The following is a 21,122-nucleotide window of genomic DNA, read 5'->3' on the forward strand; positions in this document are numbered from 1 at the left end:
TTCAGACAGAAATGGTCTTTCTCCTACTTCTTTCTTATAAAAGCTGGCCTATCCTCTAAAAGGGGAGTTGACACTACAGCATGAAGGCCAACGAGCATCGGCCTTTCTTAGACATTCAGTTTTATTGGAACATGGCAGTGCCCAGGCATCCACATGTTATCTATGGCTGCATTCTCATTACACAGCAGAGTAGTGCAACAGAACTAAATAGCCCAATGTATCTACTATGTGGCCTTTGGAGAAACAGGTTGTCACCTCCTGAGCTGAGAGCCCAGTTTGCCACCTCACCTATGAGGCGTCTCAGATTACCCTGTTAGAAGTAATTTCTCCATTTTCTGACTTGCCTAGTGTTGGGTCAGGTCTCTTCCCAATGTTATTGAAAGATCCCCAGATGGACTGTAAATACTTTGCAGGGCAGGGACCTTGTACTGCTCAACTCCAGCTCTCTGCAATACATTGCACAGAGTAGGTGCTTATAATTGTCTATTGAAATGTTTAATTCTGTTGCATAAATGTCAATAAAAGAGCAATGTCATACTTAAAGAAAGCAAATCAGTTCCCAACTCAGATTACATAAAAACTAGATAATAAATGAAAAGATAAAGACTTTCAAGGAGGCAAATTTTGTCCCCAAAGCATAAAAAAATACAGGTATGATGGCAACACCACAAGGGAACTGAATGGGTAGAGCTATGTGAAAATATATTTTCCAAGGAAGGACATGAATATTCACTCAGTTCAGAGAGATGGAGTGGATCTTTCCTGTACTGACACTTACATGATTTCTATTCAAAGAATAGAGTCTGGTTTAGAGAAAGGGGAGAGTATAATGAGGAGATTCCAAAAATTATTCTTAGAGCTATTGATGCTAAAACAGTGGGAGAAGAGCTATAAAGGCAGAATCCGGTTAGAGTTCTGCTCAAGAGAAGAAGGGAGAAGTGTGCTCACTTCCTATCAGAAGGCAAGACCTGGGGAAGGGAGGGAATGGGAAGGCAAGACCTGGGGAAGGGAGGGAATGGGCTCTGAAGGCAGATCTTTGAGCTCCCACTTCTGAGGGAAGTGCACTGTCAGACACCAGGTGGAAAGTATGTAATGCAAAATTAAGTCCAAGAAGGTGAGGGAGGGCCAGGTGAGAGCAGTGGCCTTGGAGAGGCAGGTGGGCTGTCTCCGCTGCACAGACATCCTTGAGACTACTGTTTTCCTCAGATGTTTCTTCTCTTTCATGTAGTCAAATGTAGGTACTGAATGTCATTTAAACCTTAGATATCTCTTCTTTTGGCTTAATGTGTATTAATTCCCTAATGTCAGAAATCAATGATTTAACTCTTTGCACAAAGCCAGACTTTGAGTCAGACAGGGAAGGCTTAAATGCTCCAAGCAGGTGAGGGAATGGATGGATTTAGAGACAGCGCTGGACTCATAGATCATGTGTTCTGAGCTATTATCCTAAGCCAGGTAGGAGCCCTGGGGGGTGATCAGAGCCCTGCAGATGCAATGCTCTCTGAAGGTGCTGCTGCCTGCAGCAGGCTGGGAGACAGTGTTACTTTTTCTGTAAGGATGGAGGTGTCAAATCACTTCCATAAAATCCAAGAGTCAGCCCACTCAATGGGCTATTTCCTATATTTGAAGAAGGTGTCCCATTAGGTGTGGAAAAGCAGGTGTAGGCACTTTGCATATTTCTGAGACAGACAATACAAATGAAAGCAAAAAACAAAACAAACTAAATAAAACCCTACAGCTTAACATTTCCCCACAAAATAAATGCAAACACAAGCACAAACAGGCAAATACAGTCTTATACTTCCAGGGGAGCTAGGTGCTAACTAAAAAGCAGAACTCCCCCACCCCCTCCTGTTCATTGAAGTGACAATGAACAGGAGGGGGTGGGGGAGTTGATTTCACTTTGTTCCAGTATATCTGAGAGCTTTTCAAGGCAGAGCGACTGTGGAAGGAAAAAGAAAGCCCCTGTAAACAGATGTAAGGACATCAGAGCTCTCCTAAATCAAAGGGAAGTGCACTGTCAGACACCAGGTGGAAAGTATGTAATGCAAAATTAAGTCCAGGAGTGCTAAAACAAACAATAGCATCTTTCCAAATCACAGCAAGAGGGCATGGGCTCTTTGGCATGGGATCTTTGTTTTGCAAAGCCTGGGTTTTGGATAGGATTCATAAAAGCTTGTGCTGAAGGAAAGGCCAGAGATGAGTCCAAATTAAAAACAAATTCTCAAGATCACCTTTCTCGTCTGCCAGTGTTGATGAGGAACATCCCGAAGTCAGACCATCCCTTTGAGTTGTTTGCAGTTTTCCTTGTCTTCTGAGGCTGTCGTGACCCGTGGCAGGTAATCAGGAGGGTCAAAAAGCCTATCTCAGTTATCTTGTCGTGGATTCTGAAAGCAGAGCCCTAGTGCTTGCCATGTCACCTGATTAAATAATCTTTCAAGAACCCATCTGAAGTGCTGAGGAGGATGCAGAGAAAGTGGAATTCTAGGGGGAGGTAAAATGGTGCATCCATCATTTAACTGGGGAAAAAAGTTTGGATGCTCCTCAAGAAGTTAAATATAGAATTAACATGTGGCCTAGAAAGTCTACTTCTAGGTATATGCCCCAGAGAACTGAAAGCAGTGGATTCAAATAGGAGTTGGACACAAAGTTCATAACACCATTATTCACAACAGCCAAAAGAGAGAAAGAGCCCAAGTGTCCATCAACAGATGAACAGATAAACAAAATGTGGTGTGCACATAAAAAGGATACAATTCTGATATATGTCACAATGTGGCTGCATCTTGAAAACATTATGCTGTGTAAAGTAAGCCAGAAATCAAAGGACCAGTATGTGATTCCACCTGCATGAGGTTCCTAGAATAGGCACACTCATGGAAAAGCAGAATGGAGGCTGTTGCAGGGCTTGGAGGAGGGAGGAATGGGGAGTCATTACTTACTGGGTACAGCTTTTGGGATGACATAAAAGGTCTGGAAATGTATATATAAATTGATATTTGCATAACATTGAGAAGGTACCTAATGCCACTGAATTAGCATATAAAATAATTAAAATGGTTAATTTTATGTTTATATATATTTTATGCAATAGAAATAGTGAAACCACAGGATTTTTTTCATTTCTCCAAAATGTTCTATTTTTTTTAAGAGCTGGATATTCTTTTAGAAGCAGTTCTAGAAGAAGTCTGTTGAGAAAGTGAAAGTCTGGTGACCAGGACATAACTATGGTGGGTCAGCCCCAAAGGTGGGACCCATGGTTTCAATCAAGTGTGAGGGAATGGTGAGGGGAGGGACAGAGCTGGGTGTAGAAGCAAGAAGACTATAACAGCCTTGCAGGGCGTGTCTTTCTTCTAAAATGGAGGAGGAGAACAAGGACACCTGGCTTCATTTTCCTTGCTAAAGGCCATGGTAACACATGTAGAATGTAGGTCTTGAGCAAGGCCTACACTTGGGTGAAGTTCGGTCTCCACTGTCCACAAACCGTTGGTTATACACAGGTCCCTCATTCATGTTGGCTTGATGTCCTCACCTATAAGACACAAGTGTCAGCACTGGTTCCCACCTTGTATAAATGTTGTTAGGACTAAATGAGGCTGTGGAACCAGGATTCCAACAGTATAGCGCAAAATAACATGCATGGGGTCTCAGGACCACAGTGGGCTGAGAGTGTCCTAGCAGAGACCATGAAGATAGGCCACACACAGCCCGCATGGGCCTCAGGAAAGCTAGCACTGCCTTTATCTCCAAATCCTCAATACTCAGTACATTTCCTAGCTTATGGTGGGTCCTTGAGAGAAGGGATGTCCAAGGCTGGCCTGCTTGTCTTCAAAGAGTGCTCAGCCTTACTGGGAAAAAGCACAAACTTACAAACAGATAAGGTGCAATAAAATATGGTAAGTGCCAAACTGGGGATAGGATCAAAGTCTTATAAGTCTAAAGAAAAACTTTCTTTGCTTTTCCTTTTTTCCTTTGATTCTTCTGCCATGTATTAAGAAAACAAGAAAGACTCCAAATGCCAGAAGGGCAGGCTATGGAAAACATTTGAGGCTGGAGCTTCTGTTGCTGGGGCTGTTTCCCAGCTGCTGAGAGATAGAAACCTAGAGGTCCCAGCCAATCCATTGAGTGAAATCTTGAAAGTAAACTGAAAGAGGGATCTTGGATTGGAAAATAAGAATTCAGAATGACTGGATGGATACAAACTTAATGGTAGATAACTAATCATTCCAACAGCACCTTTGATATTTATTATAATTTTAAATTCTAATTTGTTATATATGACAGCAGAATGCATTACAATTCATATTACACACATAGAGCACAATTTTTCATGTCTCTTGAATATATACAAACTATATTCACACCATTTGTGTTTTATTATCATTTTTAAACCCCATTCTGAAATAAGTACACATAAGGCTTCAGCACCAAAAGTGATCTTAGATGACCACATAGGCCAGGGTTTCTTGACTCAGCACTATTGATGTTTGGGGCTGTCCTACGCATTGCAGGATGTTTAGCAGCACTCCTGGCCTCTATCCCCTAGATGCCAGTAGCACCTGCTGTTCCCCAGTTAGAACAATCAAAATTGCCTCCAGCCATTACTCAATGTAATGGGGGGTGCAAAATAACCCCCAGATGAGACCCAGTGACATAAGGAAATGGTCTTCAACTCTGAAAGAATATTGGAATGACCTGAGAGATTAAACCGTCCTGACACCCAGGCTGTGCCCCACACCAAATGAATATGCAGGTGACATTCAGGTACTGATATATTTCAAACATGCCTCAAATATCATACCTCCTGTGATTCCAGTAGGAAGCCAGGGTCTAGGGAGATAGGGGTACTATAAGTTATGAGAGGCTACGTGTTTACACGATTAAAGTTCTATGAAATTATAATTGTTTTCTGATCATACCTATGAGATTACTGAGTCTCAGGAAGGTTAAGGAACTTGTTCAAAAGAGAATCCCATCTGTTGATGGCAGTTCTGCAAAGGTCAATTTCAAAGGCCAAGAACTGGAGGCAGATAGATGCAAGAGCAGAGAAATGCCTCTCAAAGCCCTGCTGCAGTCTGAAGTGAAAGGAAAACACTTCGCCATACAGTTATACCCCAGAGGAGCATTTTCTGATTGAAACAAGGTCAGCCCAAGAGAGACACCAAACAAGCAACTACTTTTGTTTCCTTTTTGTTCTGTGGGAAGAAGAAACTCCTCCTAGACAGACACAGGGTGCAGAAGCCACCAGGACGCTCAACTAGAGCAATGAAGTTGAATCAGGTGGCTTTTATGTCTGAGAAGAAAGTGTACTCTTTTACACCTGAGCTGCCATAATCCTGGATGCTTCTCGCACTAGGATAGCAGATGGGCTGTCTTCTATTTAGCCACCACATGCTAGGCCAATTTGTGTTTGTTATCTTATTGAATCCTCACATCTCTTTAGGAGATGGTGGCTTTGCATCTGCTTGCCTGTCTGCCCCTTGCCTATGCACACTGGGAGGAAACCTGCCACAGCCTGCTCCATTGGAGGAAAGGCCTGTTGCAAAAACAGATGAAGGTACCTGTGGAGGAAACTCAGTGTATTGATCTAAGCAACATTCATTAATTTCATACATATCAACTGACAACTAAAGATCAATCATCAGATATTCAGGAGAAAACAAAAGCTTTCAATAAAAATACGTAAAAAGCTAGTAATAGAAAGGAAATTCCTTGCTTTGATAAAGGCATCCATCAGAGACCTAAGCAAACATCTGTTAGAAGCATTCTCAATGTCAGAAACCAGATAAGGAAGTCAATTATGATAATTATTACAAAGATGTTTTGAGTCTTAGTTTCTAAGTGCAACAAGGCAAGAAAGAAAGTAGAAGCAGAATAATAAGAGGAAGATAACGATACTATTATTTATAGATGTCATGATTGGCCACTTAAAATCTCTTAGTCAAACAACTAAAAATCTAAAAGAAGTATTAAAAGAGCCTAGAAGAGCATTCAGATAGAAAATAAATATATAAAAGAAATTGATTTTACATACACCCACATGACTAATTGAAAATATAGTGGAAATTAAGATGTCGTATACCATATTAAGCAAAAACTATAAAATCCATAGGAGCAAACCTAATAAAACAGATGCAAAGTTTAGATGAAGAAACTTTATTAAAGAACACATGATAGGAGACATACTATTCCCCATTTCAAATTAATCCATATGTTTACTGCAATCCCAATCAAAATCTCAACAGAATCTTTATGGATTCTGATAAGATGATTTTAAAGTATATTTAGAAACAAATCTTTGAGAAATTTTCAGAAAAGAATGAAGTATTGGGCAGGGGTTGTGACTTAGTGATAGAGAGCTTGCCTAGCCTGTGTGAGGTACTGGGTTCTATCCTCAGCACCATATAAAAATAAACATATAAAATAAAGGTATTGTGTCCATCTACAACAACAAAAAAGTTTTAAAAAACAAAAAATATTTGGATAGAGAATTAAAGAGGGATCAGAGAACTGATCTACAAAAGAATAAGACATATTACAAACTATAATAATGCAAACAATATAGTACTAAAGCAGAGGAGACAAATGAGCATACACTGACAGTCCACTAGTGTATCTAATTATATTTTGATTTAATATGTGGTAGAGATGGCATTTCAAATTAGTAGGAGAAATTTAATAAATGGCGTTGTGACAACTATCTATTTGGAAAAAGAAATTTGGATTTCTACCTCACACCATACACAAAAATTGATTCCAGATGCATTATATATTTAAATACAAAAATACAACCATAAAGGTAATAGAATACTACTTAGAGAATAATTTTATGATGTTGGAGGTAGGTAGGTAGGTAGGTAGGTATTCCTAAGTAATATAAAACCTATAAGCCATAAAAAATGATTGACAGACTTGACTACATAAAGATTAAACATTTTCAGTAACACAAGACAAAGACTATAATACTTTCAATAGATATAAGCAGAAAGTGATTACTCATAGCATATCTAAGTTCTTAAAACTAGTAAGGAAACTACAAACAACTTAAAAATGGCAAACTCAAATTATATTGTTATATCATGTACAAGTATGGGATGTAACAACTCCCACCATTATGTTCAACTATAATGCACCAACAAAAATATGAAAAAATAAATTCTGAAAGCAACAAAATGGCAAGCTCATAGGAGTACAAAGAATGATAAAAGTCCATCAGAAAAATGCAAATAGAAAGAATTTACAGATTGAACAACTAATAATAAAAATTTTAAAAAAAGAATTTACAGAGCTGGAAACTCAGCACATTCATGTTGAGTGTTAACAGGTAAGGGTGTGGAGCAAGGGCTCTTTTATATAATTTTGGTGGGAATGTAAATTGGTACAACTACTTTGGAAAGGAATTTTGCTTTAGCTTTCAGAATTTTGTGTGCCATTTGACCTGCAAATTCTACTTCTAGGAATCTATCCTACAGAAATATTTATGTAAGTATGAAAGGATATACGTATTAAGATATTTATGGAAGCATTTCGTGTTAGAGAACCTTTCTTTAACTTTTCTTCTCCAAGAACTCACTGTTTCTTCCAGAAACAACTTTTCCAGTTATTTACCTTGGGTTTTCTTGTTCATTCTATAGGCTTTAAAAAAATGTCTAATGACCCTTAGTTGTTCATTCATGCTATTTTCAGTTATCCACTGATATGTAAGACAAGAACCCTGAGAAGGCTGCCTGAGAACTTCCCCCACCATTATTAGACCTTATTAGCAGGCCAAGTTCCAGAGAGTAAGGAAATGGGGTCCCAGTCGTAACGGCTCCTTTTTCTAATTCCAGAACCAATACTGACATCTGTACTTGGAGCATTAACTCCTCACCCATGCCCTACTTCCTTCAGTCTCTTGATGAGGAGGTAAATGCCACATTCTGAATATGTGTGTGTGTGTGTGTGTGTGTGTGAGAGAGAGAGAGAGAGAGAGAGAGAGAGAGAGTGTGATTTTGTGTGTGTGTGTGTGTGTGTGTGCCTGTCCCATCTTTAGTTTTTTTCAGAAGAAATCAAAGTTTGGTATGGCTTAATTGTTTCAGCTTATGAATCCTTCCACATTACCTCCTTCCTCCCAGGCTCAGTGGCTCCTAAGCTCTGTCCCACAGGTCCCGCCTCAGCACAATGCCCTCTGCTCACTGACCCTGTGATGCCACTGCCCTGTCCTGTTAATGAACCTTTGTCCATCTACCTTCTGAATTTCAGAAATTTGTTACAATCATTTGTGCATAGATGCCGCCTTTCTGGGCAGCCTGCTGATTATAGGTTATATATCTCTATATTTTTTTTTCCTTTAGTCTTATTTTGATGGAATCTTGGGAGAAGGGGAAGAAAACCTCATGTGTTCAGCCTGCCATCTTGAGTCCCAAACTAAAATATTTTCGCAATATTAGAAAACTGAAGACAATCTAAACATTCCCCAATAGAGAAGAACCTAAATACATTATATTACATTTTCTATATGGAATACTCTGCACTCAAAACAAAACAAAACAAAACAAAACAATAACAACAATGAATCAGCTTTATATGTATTGATATGAAAAGATACCCAAGATATCAATGTAGCAATTTTAAAAAGTAGGTATAATAATATCAACTTTAGAAAATATATATTTTCATTTGTATCAAGGGATGGATAAGACACACTGAGCTGCTAACAGTAGCTATTTACCTTTGTCTTTACAGTTGAGGACAGAGAACAAGTGTAGGATTCCCAGCAAGAGGGATTTTATCTTTTTGCTCTAGATTGGCTGTATCATTTGAAAATTTAACAACACACATGAAAAAAAATTTCTTGGGATGAATCGTCAAACAGACTTAAGACACCACATTATTTAAACCTTGTAATCTTTCCCCATATAGAAAGCTGCTCACCTAATAAAGTTTGAAAATAATAGGTGATCCATGATACTTCTTCCTTTTAAAATGCTGAACATTTTTATTGTTTAAAAATTTTATGAGAACAGGCTTAAAAGTAAATGTATTGTCAATTTATTTTTAAAAGCTTACAGACCTTCAAAAATTCCTTCCAAGTCTACAACTTTATGACAATGTAACATGTTGGCAGGTGGTAATGTTCTGAATAATCAATTTCTGCTTGGTATGCTTTCATGTCTGATTTCTTAACTGTTGCATAATGACATTAGTAAACTGAACTGACTGAACTATGTCAAACTTGGATAGTTCAGCTAAAATAATTTTAAAACATCTTATTAAGGAAGAAAAAAGTAATATAAACTGTCAATCATTTAAATAATCAGATTCAACTTTTCCCCCCAAATAGCAGGATTGAGAATAATTCACAGAGGGAGAATTCATAGCTTAATAACAGAAAAAGAGAGTTCTAGAATCCAGAACTCATTAAACAGTCTGAATTTTGGAGGATGTAAACAAATTCAAATAAACACAGAATTTTGAAGCTCAAATGAGATGATTAAACATTCTATCTCCTAAAATGTGCATGCCACTAAATGCCAGATTTGCTCAGAGAAAATAGTAACATCGTGACATAGTGAGCTGACCACCTCCCCCAGCTCTGCATGGCCAGTCCTCTTATAACAGGGCAAGGACCAGAATCTGAGGCTGGCAGGTCTGATTTTGTTGGCCAAACTCAAAGGAAAGTTTAATGTGCCATTGCTGTTAACATATAAGCCAAGATCTCTGATGTACATGCCTCCTTCTATTTTGTTTTTGATTTTTAAATTTCAGTTTTCATACCCAAACTCCATAATTGTAACTTTAGTAACTCCAAATTCTTTTTTAATCAAGCAAAGTAAACAATGTTCAGTTTGAAAAGGCAGAAGATACACCTGAAATTGCTTTGGAGACTAAAGTATCATATATATATATATATATATATATATATATATATATATATATATNTATATATATATTGAAGATATATATATCTTCAATATGGTGTATGGTATCTGCACTTGAGCACTATCATTATCCATATGAGTAGGGTAAGTTATTTAAATGTTGAAAACTTTAGAAATCTTTTAAAAATGAGATGATTATACCTATATCTCTAGCACTAAAAATACAAGATACAAATCGGACTGTTTTTATGGGAATCTATTTTCTATTGCTATCAAGTTTAGGGATTCAGTCACTAAAGAATATCAGCTAGTTCACAAGGAAAGTTTGAATGCTTTTACAAATAACTAAAGACAATTCTGGAAAACAACAGGGAAACTGAAAAAACTTGTTAAAAGTTGTGCAATTTTTAAAAGTGACAATATAAAATTTGAACAATTAATATCCTTTAGATTGCCTATTCTATAGAATAAACTTATTCACATGGATGAGACAATGTTGTGTATGAAGTCAAATTTTACAGAAAATGCAATTTGCAGGTGCATCCAGGTGATGTAAGTTCAACAGAGCCTCCTGGGTGACATGGTGTTAGAATGGAAGCTCCATTCGTCACCCCGGAGTCTCCTTTCTCTACAGTCCGCCTGCTGTTTCCGCTCTCTCCTAGCCCATGTGGCATCCTGTACGGCTGTCATGGACACTATGGCTTTCTTGTGCATCCCACTGGTCTAAAGGCATGGAAAGTTCAACCTGACTTCCTGAATCACCCTCCCATTCCTCTTGTTACTTCCATTCTCTCTTTTCCTCTTCTTCATCTCTTTTATGGGGAGAGGGAATTTTTATTCCGTGAAGTTTTGACGTCCTGACAGGGGCTGAGACTAAAGAAAGGCAGTGCCAACTGCTTAACAAGTGTCAGGGGCTCTGTTGAGCATCTGTTATCCTACTGATTCCCACGACTGCTAATGAGGTTGAGATTCTGATTCCCATACTCCAGATGGAAACACCAAGGCCCCGAGAGCTGTTTCCGTTCAGGCACCTAGTGGATAGTCACTCAGAATATCTATTTTGTCTTCAAGTATACTACCAGAAAAGTGCTTATGGAATAGGAGTAAGTACAGCCAGGGAAAATATGCTATCACACACAAAGCTAATCAAAAGCGGCATTGTTTGTGGGAGCATTTGAATACAGTCACACTTCAAATCATCCCAGGAAGGACAATTTCCGTTCTAGGAGGCAGGATGTTTACTGAGATATGATCTCATAAAAAAAAAGTACAAACGAAATGAGTATTTTTTTTCTCTTGCTATTAAAAATAACATATGAACCACTCACTGGGAAACTAGGCATTCTGCCATTTTGGTGGCTCCTGGATTTGCCAGAGCAAGTATAACAGTTTTCTGCTTTAATTGGGTTTGTCTCAGAGACACATCTGCCATCCTTCCTCCTCCAGCCAATAAAATCAAGTGGAGTTAGCTTTGTCTACATTTGGCTGGGCGGGGAAGGAAGAGCTGCAGAATAAGGTGGAGGTCCTGGGTCTGGAATTATCTTCTGGGGTGATCCTGGTACTTGAAAGTTGAAAAATTAATGGTCTTTCAATGGATGCAATCAATATTGTATGCCCAATAGTGTACCAGGGGAACTGAGGGTCTGAAACTGCTCTTGGGTGTTATCTTCTAGACTACCCTACCTGGACTACTTGGGTTCGAATCCCAGCTCCACCTCTTTCTGGCTGTGTGAGCTTGGCAAGTTACAATAACCTACCTGTGTGTATTTCCTTATCTGTAAAATGGGGCTGGGAAGAGATCCTATGTCCTAGGGATGTTGAGAGGGTTCAAGATTTTATACACGAAAAGCTTTAAGAATATTGCCTGGCACATAGTTTGTGTTAGATAAATTTCTAATCAATGAATAATCAAAAATAAAAAATATTGCTCTTCACTTAATGACTTTAAAAATGGCTTCCTTATATTATCTCTTTAACTGATTTGTACATGCTTATACAAATTGGAAATCAGCAAAATCAAATTCTTATGACTGGTTTGTACCAGTTGGAATGTAAATGGCCTGGAAACCCGGAAATAAATATCAATGAAGATCTCCTTTGGCAGGAGAGTAGATTAAAAACAGCCTTCCGATATTGATGATTTTGCTCAACATGATTGCTTAAGGGTTCTACAGCTGTCTGGAAGATACACATACCACTAATGGCCCGTGAAGCCGAAAGAAAGAAAAGAAGGACATCAGCTTTAGACCTCCAGAATCTTCAGCTGCCTCTGGCCACCTCACTCCCCAACAGAATGAAGACCAGCAGACCTACTTGTTCTATAAAGAGACCTTCCCATCTCAGAGGGTCAATGTAGTCTGTTATCCACTTCATCATCATGTTTCTCTCAGGCGGAACAACAGCTGGTTTAAATGTATCTATGTCCTACATTTAGTTGCAAGAAGGATTTTTCCCTCTCTTTCTCATTTAGGGGCAGGCCAGGTGGTACTTAGGGGTTCCCCAGAGGAACTTTCTAAATGTCCCAAGGCCTCCAGATACCACCATGTCCATCTCACAACCCTGGAAGGAAAATTTCAACCTGCAGCGACAGATGATTTCCTCTGGAAAAAGACCAAGCTTACCCAAGTAGTTGTTGCTCTTGTGCATCTCGGTGATGTTGATTTTTGTGGCTCCTTGGGGAATCTCCACAACGCGGTGGTATCCCAGGCTGGTAAGGGCATGCTTAAACACCCCGGACACCACCTGACAGCCAGTGTTATCGCCTCCACATACCCCGCATTTGTCCACGACTTTATCGGAGCCTAGGTAGTCGTCACAGCCAATGCTCTGCAAAGAGGTAAGACAAAAGAGATTCTTGTAGCATGTACCAGAAGCACCCAGAAGACCGAAGGGAGAGGGACAACTGAAGATCTACTGGCAGGACTCAAACTGACATTCCTACTGCCCTTGCACTGGCAGATAAGTGAGTTCATGCTTGCTGTCACTCAACAGATATTCACAGAGCACCTACTCTGGGCAAAAACTGTCTTTTTTTTGCTATTGTGGAAATATACATTCCAAGGGCAGGGTGAGAGCCGCAGACAATAAAGAAGTAAATAAAACAGTACATTTAGTGGTGGTAAGTGATCAGGAGAAAAATAACACAAGGGAAAAGAATAGAGAAGAGATAGGGGCTAGAACTCTATTTTTTACAGGTTGGACAGTGAAGTTGTTCTGTAAATCTTTACTGGACTATGGGAGGGCCAAGGATGCTCCATGCTGTGCATTTCAAATGAAGAATTTTTTTTGGAACCTTTTTTTTTTTAAAGTACCACACTTAAAATTGAGGCTGGCCTCCAAATCTTCTGTTCCAAATTATAGACACTACAAGTACATAGCAAAGTATCCCACCCCAAAGTCGTGTTCCCTGACCCAGTTTCTTAGGAAATTAAATAGTCTGAGATTTGAATCTTTACTGATAACTGACTCTGGAGAGTCAAGCAGCAGGAATTTTGCTTGATTACCCCAAAGTGCTTTTCCTGGAGCAAAAGGCCAGAAACACCAATAAAAAAAATGGTAAGCTTCCAAATAATGGAGTGCTCTTTGTACAATTAGTCTTATTTAAAGGAACTCTGTCTTTCCTGAATTATCTCCCCAAAGAATTTCCATTACTCATTTAAGATCTTTTGGCTTTTTCCACTCCCACCCCCATGTTCCTGTTGGGAAAATTTTATTTTGCATTAAAAAAAATCAAATTTTGAAACAGAATGGAATAATCTTCATAAAATCTTTCTCTATTTCTGGAGCTCATTCCATAAGGCTCTCGATCATGTTTCCCAAACCTCAAATTGGGACTCATGGTCTGAGCAAAGAATTCTGTCACATTTCCATGGGAAGTAAGCAGACTGTAGTTTCGATGGTGAAATATTGGGATTACAAGATTATTCACTGAGTTGTGGGGATACAGAAAGATGCTTGAAATTAGAATGTTATTCTTAAAACTTGAGACATATGTTTGCTGACTCACAGGTTTGTCTTGGTTCTTGAATTCTAAGAGTGATCATCAGACCATTCTGAGGGACAACGTGATCATCAAACTATCCACAGCACACTTTAGACTTGGTTAAACAACACTGGATCTGTTTATGTGGGTCCTACAGGTCAAATCCTGTAGGCAGGGTCAAATCAAAAGGGGTTCATTCATTCTTGCCCCTCTAATTTCATGTTTGATTGACATCTTTCTGCAGGCACTGTATTCTGCATTATTGCTTCCATATTCCTATGTGCACATCAATCCATCAATAATAACTGGTCTTGCTTCACAAATAGCCTCTCTGTAAAGCATTATTTCTGACAATAATAGAATATCATCTCAATATGTTCATCCACACCCAATTAGCCTTTCAAAATGCCATATTTGCTATATATTTCTCCTCCCTCAAATATTTCTTGCCCCTGCCCCATGAACATTTTAACATGAAAATAAGGAAAATGTCTTCCGTGCATGATTTCTATACCCCCATTGCCTTGGTTTCTCCCTTGCTTTGAAACAAAGAAATGCACCACCAATAGGGGTTTGGGAAAATAGAACCCATGCTGCTAAAGCAAGATTCTAACTTATTTAAGGAGTCTGCTCTCACTGTGACAGGAGAGCTGATCAGCACTCATTTTTACACTGTATGATTGCATCTCACCCTCCTCCCTTTTCCAATTTCTGTTTCATTCCTGCTAACCCTAGGCCCAATATGTCCCAGCCTGAGCTCATTCTCATGGGTCATGCGTGCAAGGCAGAGAAATCAAGAGCAAAGAAAGCTCACAGAATGACAAGGCTAACGGGTAGGGATGCTGGGAGGAATGGAACGAGGCTGAAGAATTCAGCTGAATTTAAGAATCTTGTTTGCCAGGGTGAAGAATTAGAATCTTATCCTATGGAACCAACCACTGGATGTCTGAAGAAAGGGAGGGCCATGCTTAGACCTGTTTACAGATTATAACTTTGGCTGCAGTGTGGAGGGGGTCCATCCTAATGGAGGTGGTGGTGGTGGTGGTAAGTAGGCAGTTGAGTGAATCTCTTTTGTCAATGGGGTGTAGAGGATATTTCACAAATGAACTAGAGTCACCAAAGCTGAAACAGATTATCACACCAACCCTTGGCCCCAGTTCAGTTAGAATGGGATCATCACAAGGAAATCACACAAACTTGCATCACTTTAGACAACCACAGACACAGACACAGACAAAATGTTAGTTGATCCTTATGAATCAGATATTACATTCAAATACTGTGCAGAGTCTGATGGACACTGCACCAGATCTGCTATACCTCATGGTCACTCTGGATGAATCTAGACATGGGGACAGAGGGTTGTAGTAACTTTCCCTACTCAATGTCCCTGTATCCTGGAAGTTGACTTCAGGAAAAGGTGTGACCCCACAAGTGATGCCAAAATTTAACAGTGACAATCTGTCTCCTCAGTCCCATCCTGGACTCTGATAACCCACAGCTTGCTTCTCAAAACAGAAGTTGGATGAGGGGTATGCAAACCTTCCCTGAAGTGTGGAAATACCCTTTGAGTGTTCTAATGGCTGCCAAGGTCTCTGAGAGACCAAGTTACTATGAACTTACAAAATACCCACATCCACTCCACAAAGCAGAAAGCACAACCCTAGAATGACAACTGGGAAGATGGTATGTTTTTAAGACCTTTATTTTTTAGCTGAGGCCACCGGCAAATTACACATGTGACAATTATCCCTTCACATAGGGCTGTTATAAGGATCAAATGAAGAATTCAATCCGATATAATTGGACATGATTTGGATTGGCTGAGAAAATTACCTTTGGGCTGAATGACCAGAAAGACCAACCATGACAAGATCTAAACACACAAGTGTATTTTATTTGAGTGACTACATGAGGCCAGCAATCTGGGGACTCTCAACCTGAATCAGACACAAATCCTGCCTTGGGGAATTCGAGCCTAATAGGCAATTAGATAGATACATAGATAATCACAAGCCATCAGGCACCAACCACTCTCTGCATCCTCTATGCCATGCTGGTGGAAGATCAGATCTCCTTTAGAAAGTTATTTGTGAGTCACTGAGTACACATAGTCGGGAGGAGTTGCAATATCTCAGCCTAAATTAGGGGAATGGGGATGGAAGGAGAAGGTTTGAGAGAAGTTTGGGGAACACAGTGAAGAGGCTTTGGTGACCCATGGGTCAGGAGAGAAGGAAGGGAGCCTGACCCTTCCTCTTCCCCTCCCCATCCCCTCAACATCACCATGTCTAATGCTCACAGGGTCTTAACTATGTATTCCAAGGACCTCTAAACATCTGTCTTTCTAATTTAATCTTAAAAGCAGTCTTGAGAGGCTGAAAACTATAAGGAACTAAGACTTAAGAGAGAGGTTAGGTACCTTGCCCATGGCCATGCTGCTAGAAAAGGGGGAGTCTGGATTTGAACTCAGGTCCCAAACCAGAGTCCACACTTTTGGCCATTATGTGAAGACTGGAGGTCAGAGAATCAGTGGTCACACTGAGGGTTCTAACTTTGTGGAAGGAGCAGATGGTGGCAGTGACCTAGGTGTAGAAAACAAGTTCAATGAGCACTGGGAAGAGCTTGGCCCAGAAGTGACTCTGTCACCACCTCTTCTAGTCTTGGAAAGGACCCACCACATCATGCATCTCTCCCATTTTGGCTGTTTTAATATTATACTCTATGCATAGTAAGTGAGTAAATATTTTAGCCCATCTTCCTGTTACATTAATTTCTTATTTAACTTAATGGCATTGTCTAAAGGATGTACACCATTGACATCAGTATTATACCATTAACTCAAAATTGGAGCTTATTTGGATTTTTCCAATTTTTATATGCATTTATTTGGGCATTATCACATGCCTAGATCATATGCTATGTTGTTTTCTTTAAAGCAGCTGATGTTCTCTTCTAGAACCCTGCTATGTAATTGATAAGTGCAGCTGATGTCATTTAGCAGGGAAAGCAATTTAAAATGATGGAAAGAACGATGGGCCAGGAACCAGGAAGGCTGGGTGTAGTCCTGTCCCAGTGCCTGACTTGCCATGTGATGCTCTATGGGTCACTTCCCTCTGGGGTGCTGAAAACAGTTCCACCACACTCCAGATATTTCCAGGCACAATATTCAAAATTGAATCTGTCCCGAATTTTGGTTTGTGTTTCAGAAGACTGATCAACTAGCCTCTGATGTAGGTGACTTATTAATGGTGACCTATTTTCAAATTCTTTCAGGGGCACCACCAAAGCGTCTTCAATAGGTACTAAAGTTTGGCACCAGAGTCTTCCAGACCCAGGTTGTTGTACTGGCTCTTGTAAGTGCTGTCTCTTTGGGCAAGTCAATGAGATTATCTGAGCCTCTACTTTTTAAAAAAATGTGACTGGGGATGGTGTACTATCTACCTGTTCAGACTGTTGGAAGGATCAAATGAGGCAAACATGGAAGAGCAGAAAGCTTCAGTATGGTGGCTTCTCAGAGAATGCTGGGTTTAGTTATCATTATCTTCATAGATCTGATTTTTTCTGGGATATAGCCACTTTTAAGTAAATATCATTATCATGAAATCACTGTGCCTGCCTCTATTTGCATAGCATTTTCTATTACTTCTCAGTCAGAAAAATTCTTTTTCACTTGGATAAATTGAGAAAATTCTGAAGATAAAATAAAAAAAAAAGAAAAAAAGTCATGGTTGACTACTAAGGCAAGAACTTTATGCTCTTCCTGTTTCAATAGTACTGAGAAAAGCCAGAGAGAACGCTGTTCCCTGATCTACCTCATTTGATGTTTTTTGCTCACCATGTATTTTAGTTCTGAAGAGGCATTTCTTGCTGTTGCAAAGGGATTGGACAAATATCAGACATCTTTAGTGTTTTTCCTGTGATTTTTTTTTTTGCACTAAGTTGTAGGAAATTTTTACATGTTGCAAGCTATCATAGGAGAAATTACTTAAGAATCACTCCCAATTGTGTGCCAAAATTAACCTAAATGAAATTTCCTGAGGGAAATGAGTAATCTGGATGACATATTTGGTGGTGAATTTCACAGGGAGGAGGCCTCTGTCCATCATGATAGGCAGGCTGGTGCCAGGCAGATAGTGGAGGTCCGATTCCCTAATGGGAAGCAGATGTTTCTGTGTGTTCTCCATAAACACATGAGCCAGGGTAACCTCAACTGGCTGGTTAGATGACCTCAACAGGTAATACAACATGCATTAACAATCATGCCATTACAACAGTGTGGAAGAATATTAAAAGGACTCTTAGTTAACACCGATTTACTTTTATTTATGGTGAGATAATTCATAGCAATACATATGGAGGCCAAAACTTCTATTCATAACCTTCTGTTGAAAGAAATCCTTTGCATGATAAATCTCTCTCTCATTTAGTGTTAGGAATGTAGATCAATAGCACCTTCTTGGAAAGCAATTTAGCAATATATACTGCTTGATGCAATCAATTCTTCTTCTAGGAATTCATGTAGAAGAAGTGATAAGAAACGATGCCTACAACTTAACTATAAAAGAGTGCATCATAGTATTATGAATAATGGAAAATTGGAAGCATCCTAAATGTTCCACGTAGGGAAATAGTTAAACAATATACAGAAACTCCCTGAGAAGTACTAGATGGATCTTTTCCAAATTGTTATTCTCATTAGAATCTGCTAGTGTTTGTGCTTGTACAATTGACCTCAGTATTGTTTGGCAAATGTTTCCTGAGCCAACCCCAGCTGTGTGCCAATATAAGGTTAGGCAGGTCAGACGAGAAGGTGAAACAAACATGGTTCCTACTCACAGCTGAAATCAGGGGTCAGCACACTACAGCTTCCAGAACAAATCTGGCCCACCATTTGTTTTTGTAAATAAAGATTCATTGGGACATGGACTCTCCCATTTATTTGCTTGTATGACGGCTTTTGGTTTACAATGGCAAGGTTGGGTAGTTGCAAAATGGATAGTATTGTCCACAAAGCCTAAAATATTTATGATCTGGCCCTTTACAGAAAAACTTTGCTAATTTCTGTTCTAAATGGAAGACTGACACAATCAAATCACTTCCATATAGCCTGAAAATGTTGAGAGGGAAGTGGGTACAGAGTCCTGGGAAGTCAAGATTGAGGTTCACGTAGATGCTGCCAGTTTACCTCTGATTGCCCCCATCCGGTCTCATCTAGGCCTAGTTTGATTTGTTCCAATTACTAATTATACAACAATGCAGAGTTATCATCTTTTACCAAAGTGCTTTTCAACTTTTTAAAGTAGGAATATCATTCTTTTGAAACAAAACTTCATGTAGAAGTTTTGCATAAGTTTATAAATGAGAAAAGCAAAATATCTTTGATTGAAGAAGGGAAGTCAGAGTCTGGAAGCCCAGAATCTCACCTCCCTGCCTGCTCTTCCTCCTCATAGCTAGGGTTTCTCAACTCCAGTTCTGCTGACATTCTGGCCCTGAAGGCTTTTTCTTGTGGAGGCTGTCATGTGTGTTATAAGCAGCATCCTGGCTTCTACCTATTAGATATTATCACACTTCCCTCTCCATGAGGGAAAAAAAATAGTCTCCAAATATTGCCTAATGTTCCCTGTAGGAGCAAAACCATCCTCAGTGAGACCCACTTTTCCCCAGCTCATTCGACATCTAGGAGCACACACTATATCCCCCAGAAGGCTTTGAAACAATGACAATTGTGAAACAATGACAATTCACAAAAGTGCAAAAACAGTCTTTGTAGAAGTCAGGGAAGCTAATGAGCTAGTAATTTAATCATCCAATTTTAAAAAATAGTTCCTTACTACCAACAAACTTCTAGAATTCTCTAAGATTGCCTTTTGTCTTAATTTTCAGCATTAGTAGGATTATGTACTGGAAATAGCATAATATTTGGCACATAGTAGGTTCTTAATAAATATTTCCTGAATGAAGAGTAGCTGATTGAGAAATCAAGAGATCAAAGTTATGGGACCGTTTCCCGTTTTGAACTAGATCATCTCTAAGATTCCTCTGGTGCCAAATTGTTTATGGAAAAAAAGAGATAAAGCTCTGATGTGAAGAATCCTGCCATGTTTAAAGTCAAGGAAATTTGCTTTATGTAGACAAAATTACACTGGAACCAGGATTCAGTGGAAAAAAAAAATGACAATGTCATTCATTTGAAGAGAAGAAATAGTCCATGGGATAAAAGGTATTTTGGCTTCCCTAATTAAGGCAATTTTGAGACTAGTGATCTGCTTCTAATCAAGCATATGGTTGTTACATTTCAGTCCCTCATCCTACTTCATCAGGGAATAGCTCCTTACCAAGCAACCCAACGGGAAGAAAACACTGGAGCTCCAGTAGGATAAATCTGGGTAGGAATCAAGGGCGGCAATGTTTACAAATCTGAAGAAAGGAGCCCTGACAGGCAAATATTTTGTCTCTGTAAAAGAATTACCACCCCCTCCCTTACTAGGGTCATCTTTCTCTCAAGGATTAGGTGATACCAAACTCTAAAATTCCAATGTTTTCCTTTCATGATCTTCCTCACTGAACTTCTACTTCATGTTTAAAATCTAAGACTGTATGGTGAATTCTGATTAAAGAGACCAGAAAGTATTTGGCCAGATTGTATTAATTTATTAGGGGTTCAGGAGAGGCCAGCACAGGAAAACTGATGTGGGACAGGTCTGTTAGAGGCTGTTTGGATTGCTCAGGGGCCAGGACTAGGAAGATTCCTGTAGAAAGCAGCTTGGGGACCCTGTTTGCACTCCATGGAGCCTCCTGGGTGCAGGCAATATGAGCCCACAGGAGTAGCTCACAGCCAGAGGCCCTCGGGGGACCCGGTGAATCTCAGGACCAGAGGTCAATAGTGGAGATGCTTGCTGGCATCCTGGTCATTTCCTTTCCACACAGCCCACCCCCAAATACGCCTGTTTACATTTTTCTCCACAAGATGGCACCTATAAGCCTTTGTAAGTGATCATCATTTAAACAATTAGTTTAGGGATCAGAAACAGTGGCTAAACATATAAAGGGATGATTGTTGAGAAACACAAGAGGAAGGGCATACCTAGAGTTTCAGCTGATGGCATCAAGTTTGTGTTCTTAGGTGCAAGTTAAAGCCACGTTAAGGCAGATATTATTTCTTAAAATGTTTTTATGAAACTTTAAAAAAAGTGGGTGGAATATGCAAGCCTTTTATTTTCAGAATGTTTAAGAAATACTGTAAAAAAAAATCTGTGTAAATGAGTCACAACACTGGGAGC

General features: G+C 39.4%; 1 protein-coding gene across 2 annotated transcripts in view; it reads right to left on the bottom strand.

The window, feature by feature from the left end:
• Nucleotides 1-21,122, bottom strand: part of Thsd4 (thrombospondin type 1 domain containing 4) — a 610,303-nt gene that overhangs the window by 99,004 nt on the left and 490,177 nt on the right. For both annotated transcript variants that reach the window (XM_048793384.1, XM_048793385.1), the window contains one exon: nucleotides 12,482-12,686. In XM_048793384.1, coding sequence (XP_048649341.1) covers nucleotides 12,482-12,686 — 205 coding nt within the window. The remainder of the gene's footprint in view (nucleotides 1-12,481; nucleotides 12,687-21,122) is intronic.

Source organism: Marmota marmota, unplaced genomic scaffold (genome assembly GCF_001458135.2).
Source record: "Marmota marmota marmota unplaced genomic scaffold, marMar, whole genome shotgun sequence".
Classification (NCBI taxonomy): Eukaryota; Metazoa; Chordata; class Mammalia; order Rodentia; family Sciuridae; genus Marmota; species Marmota marmota.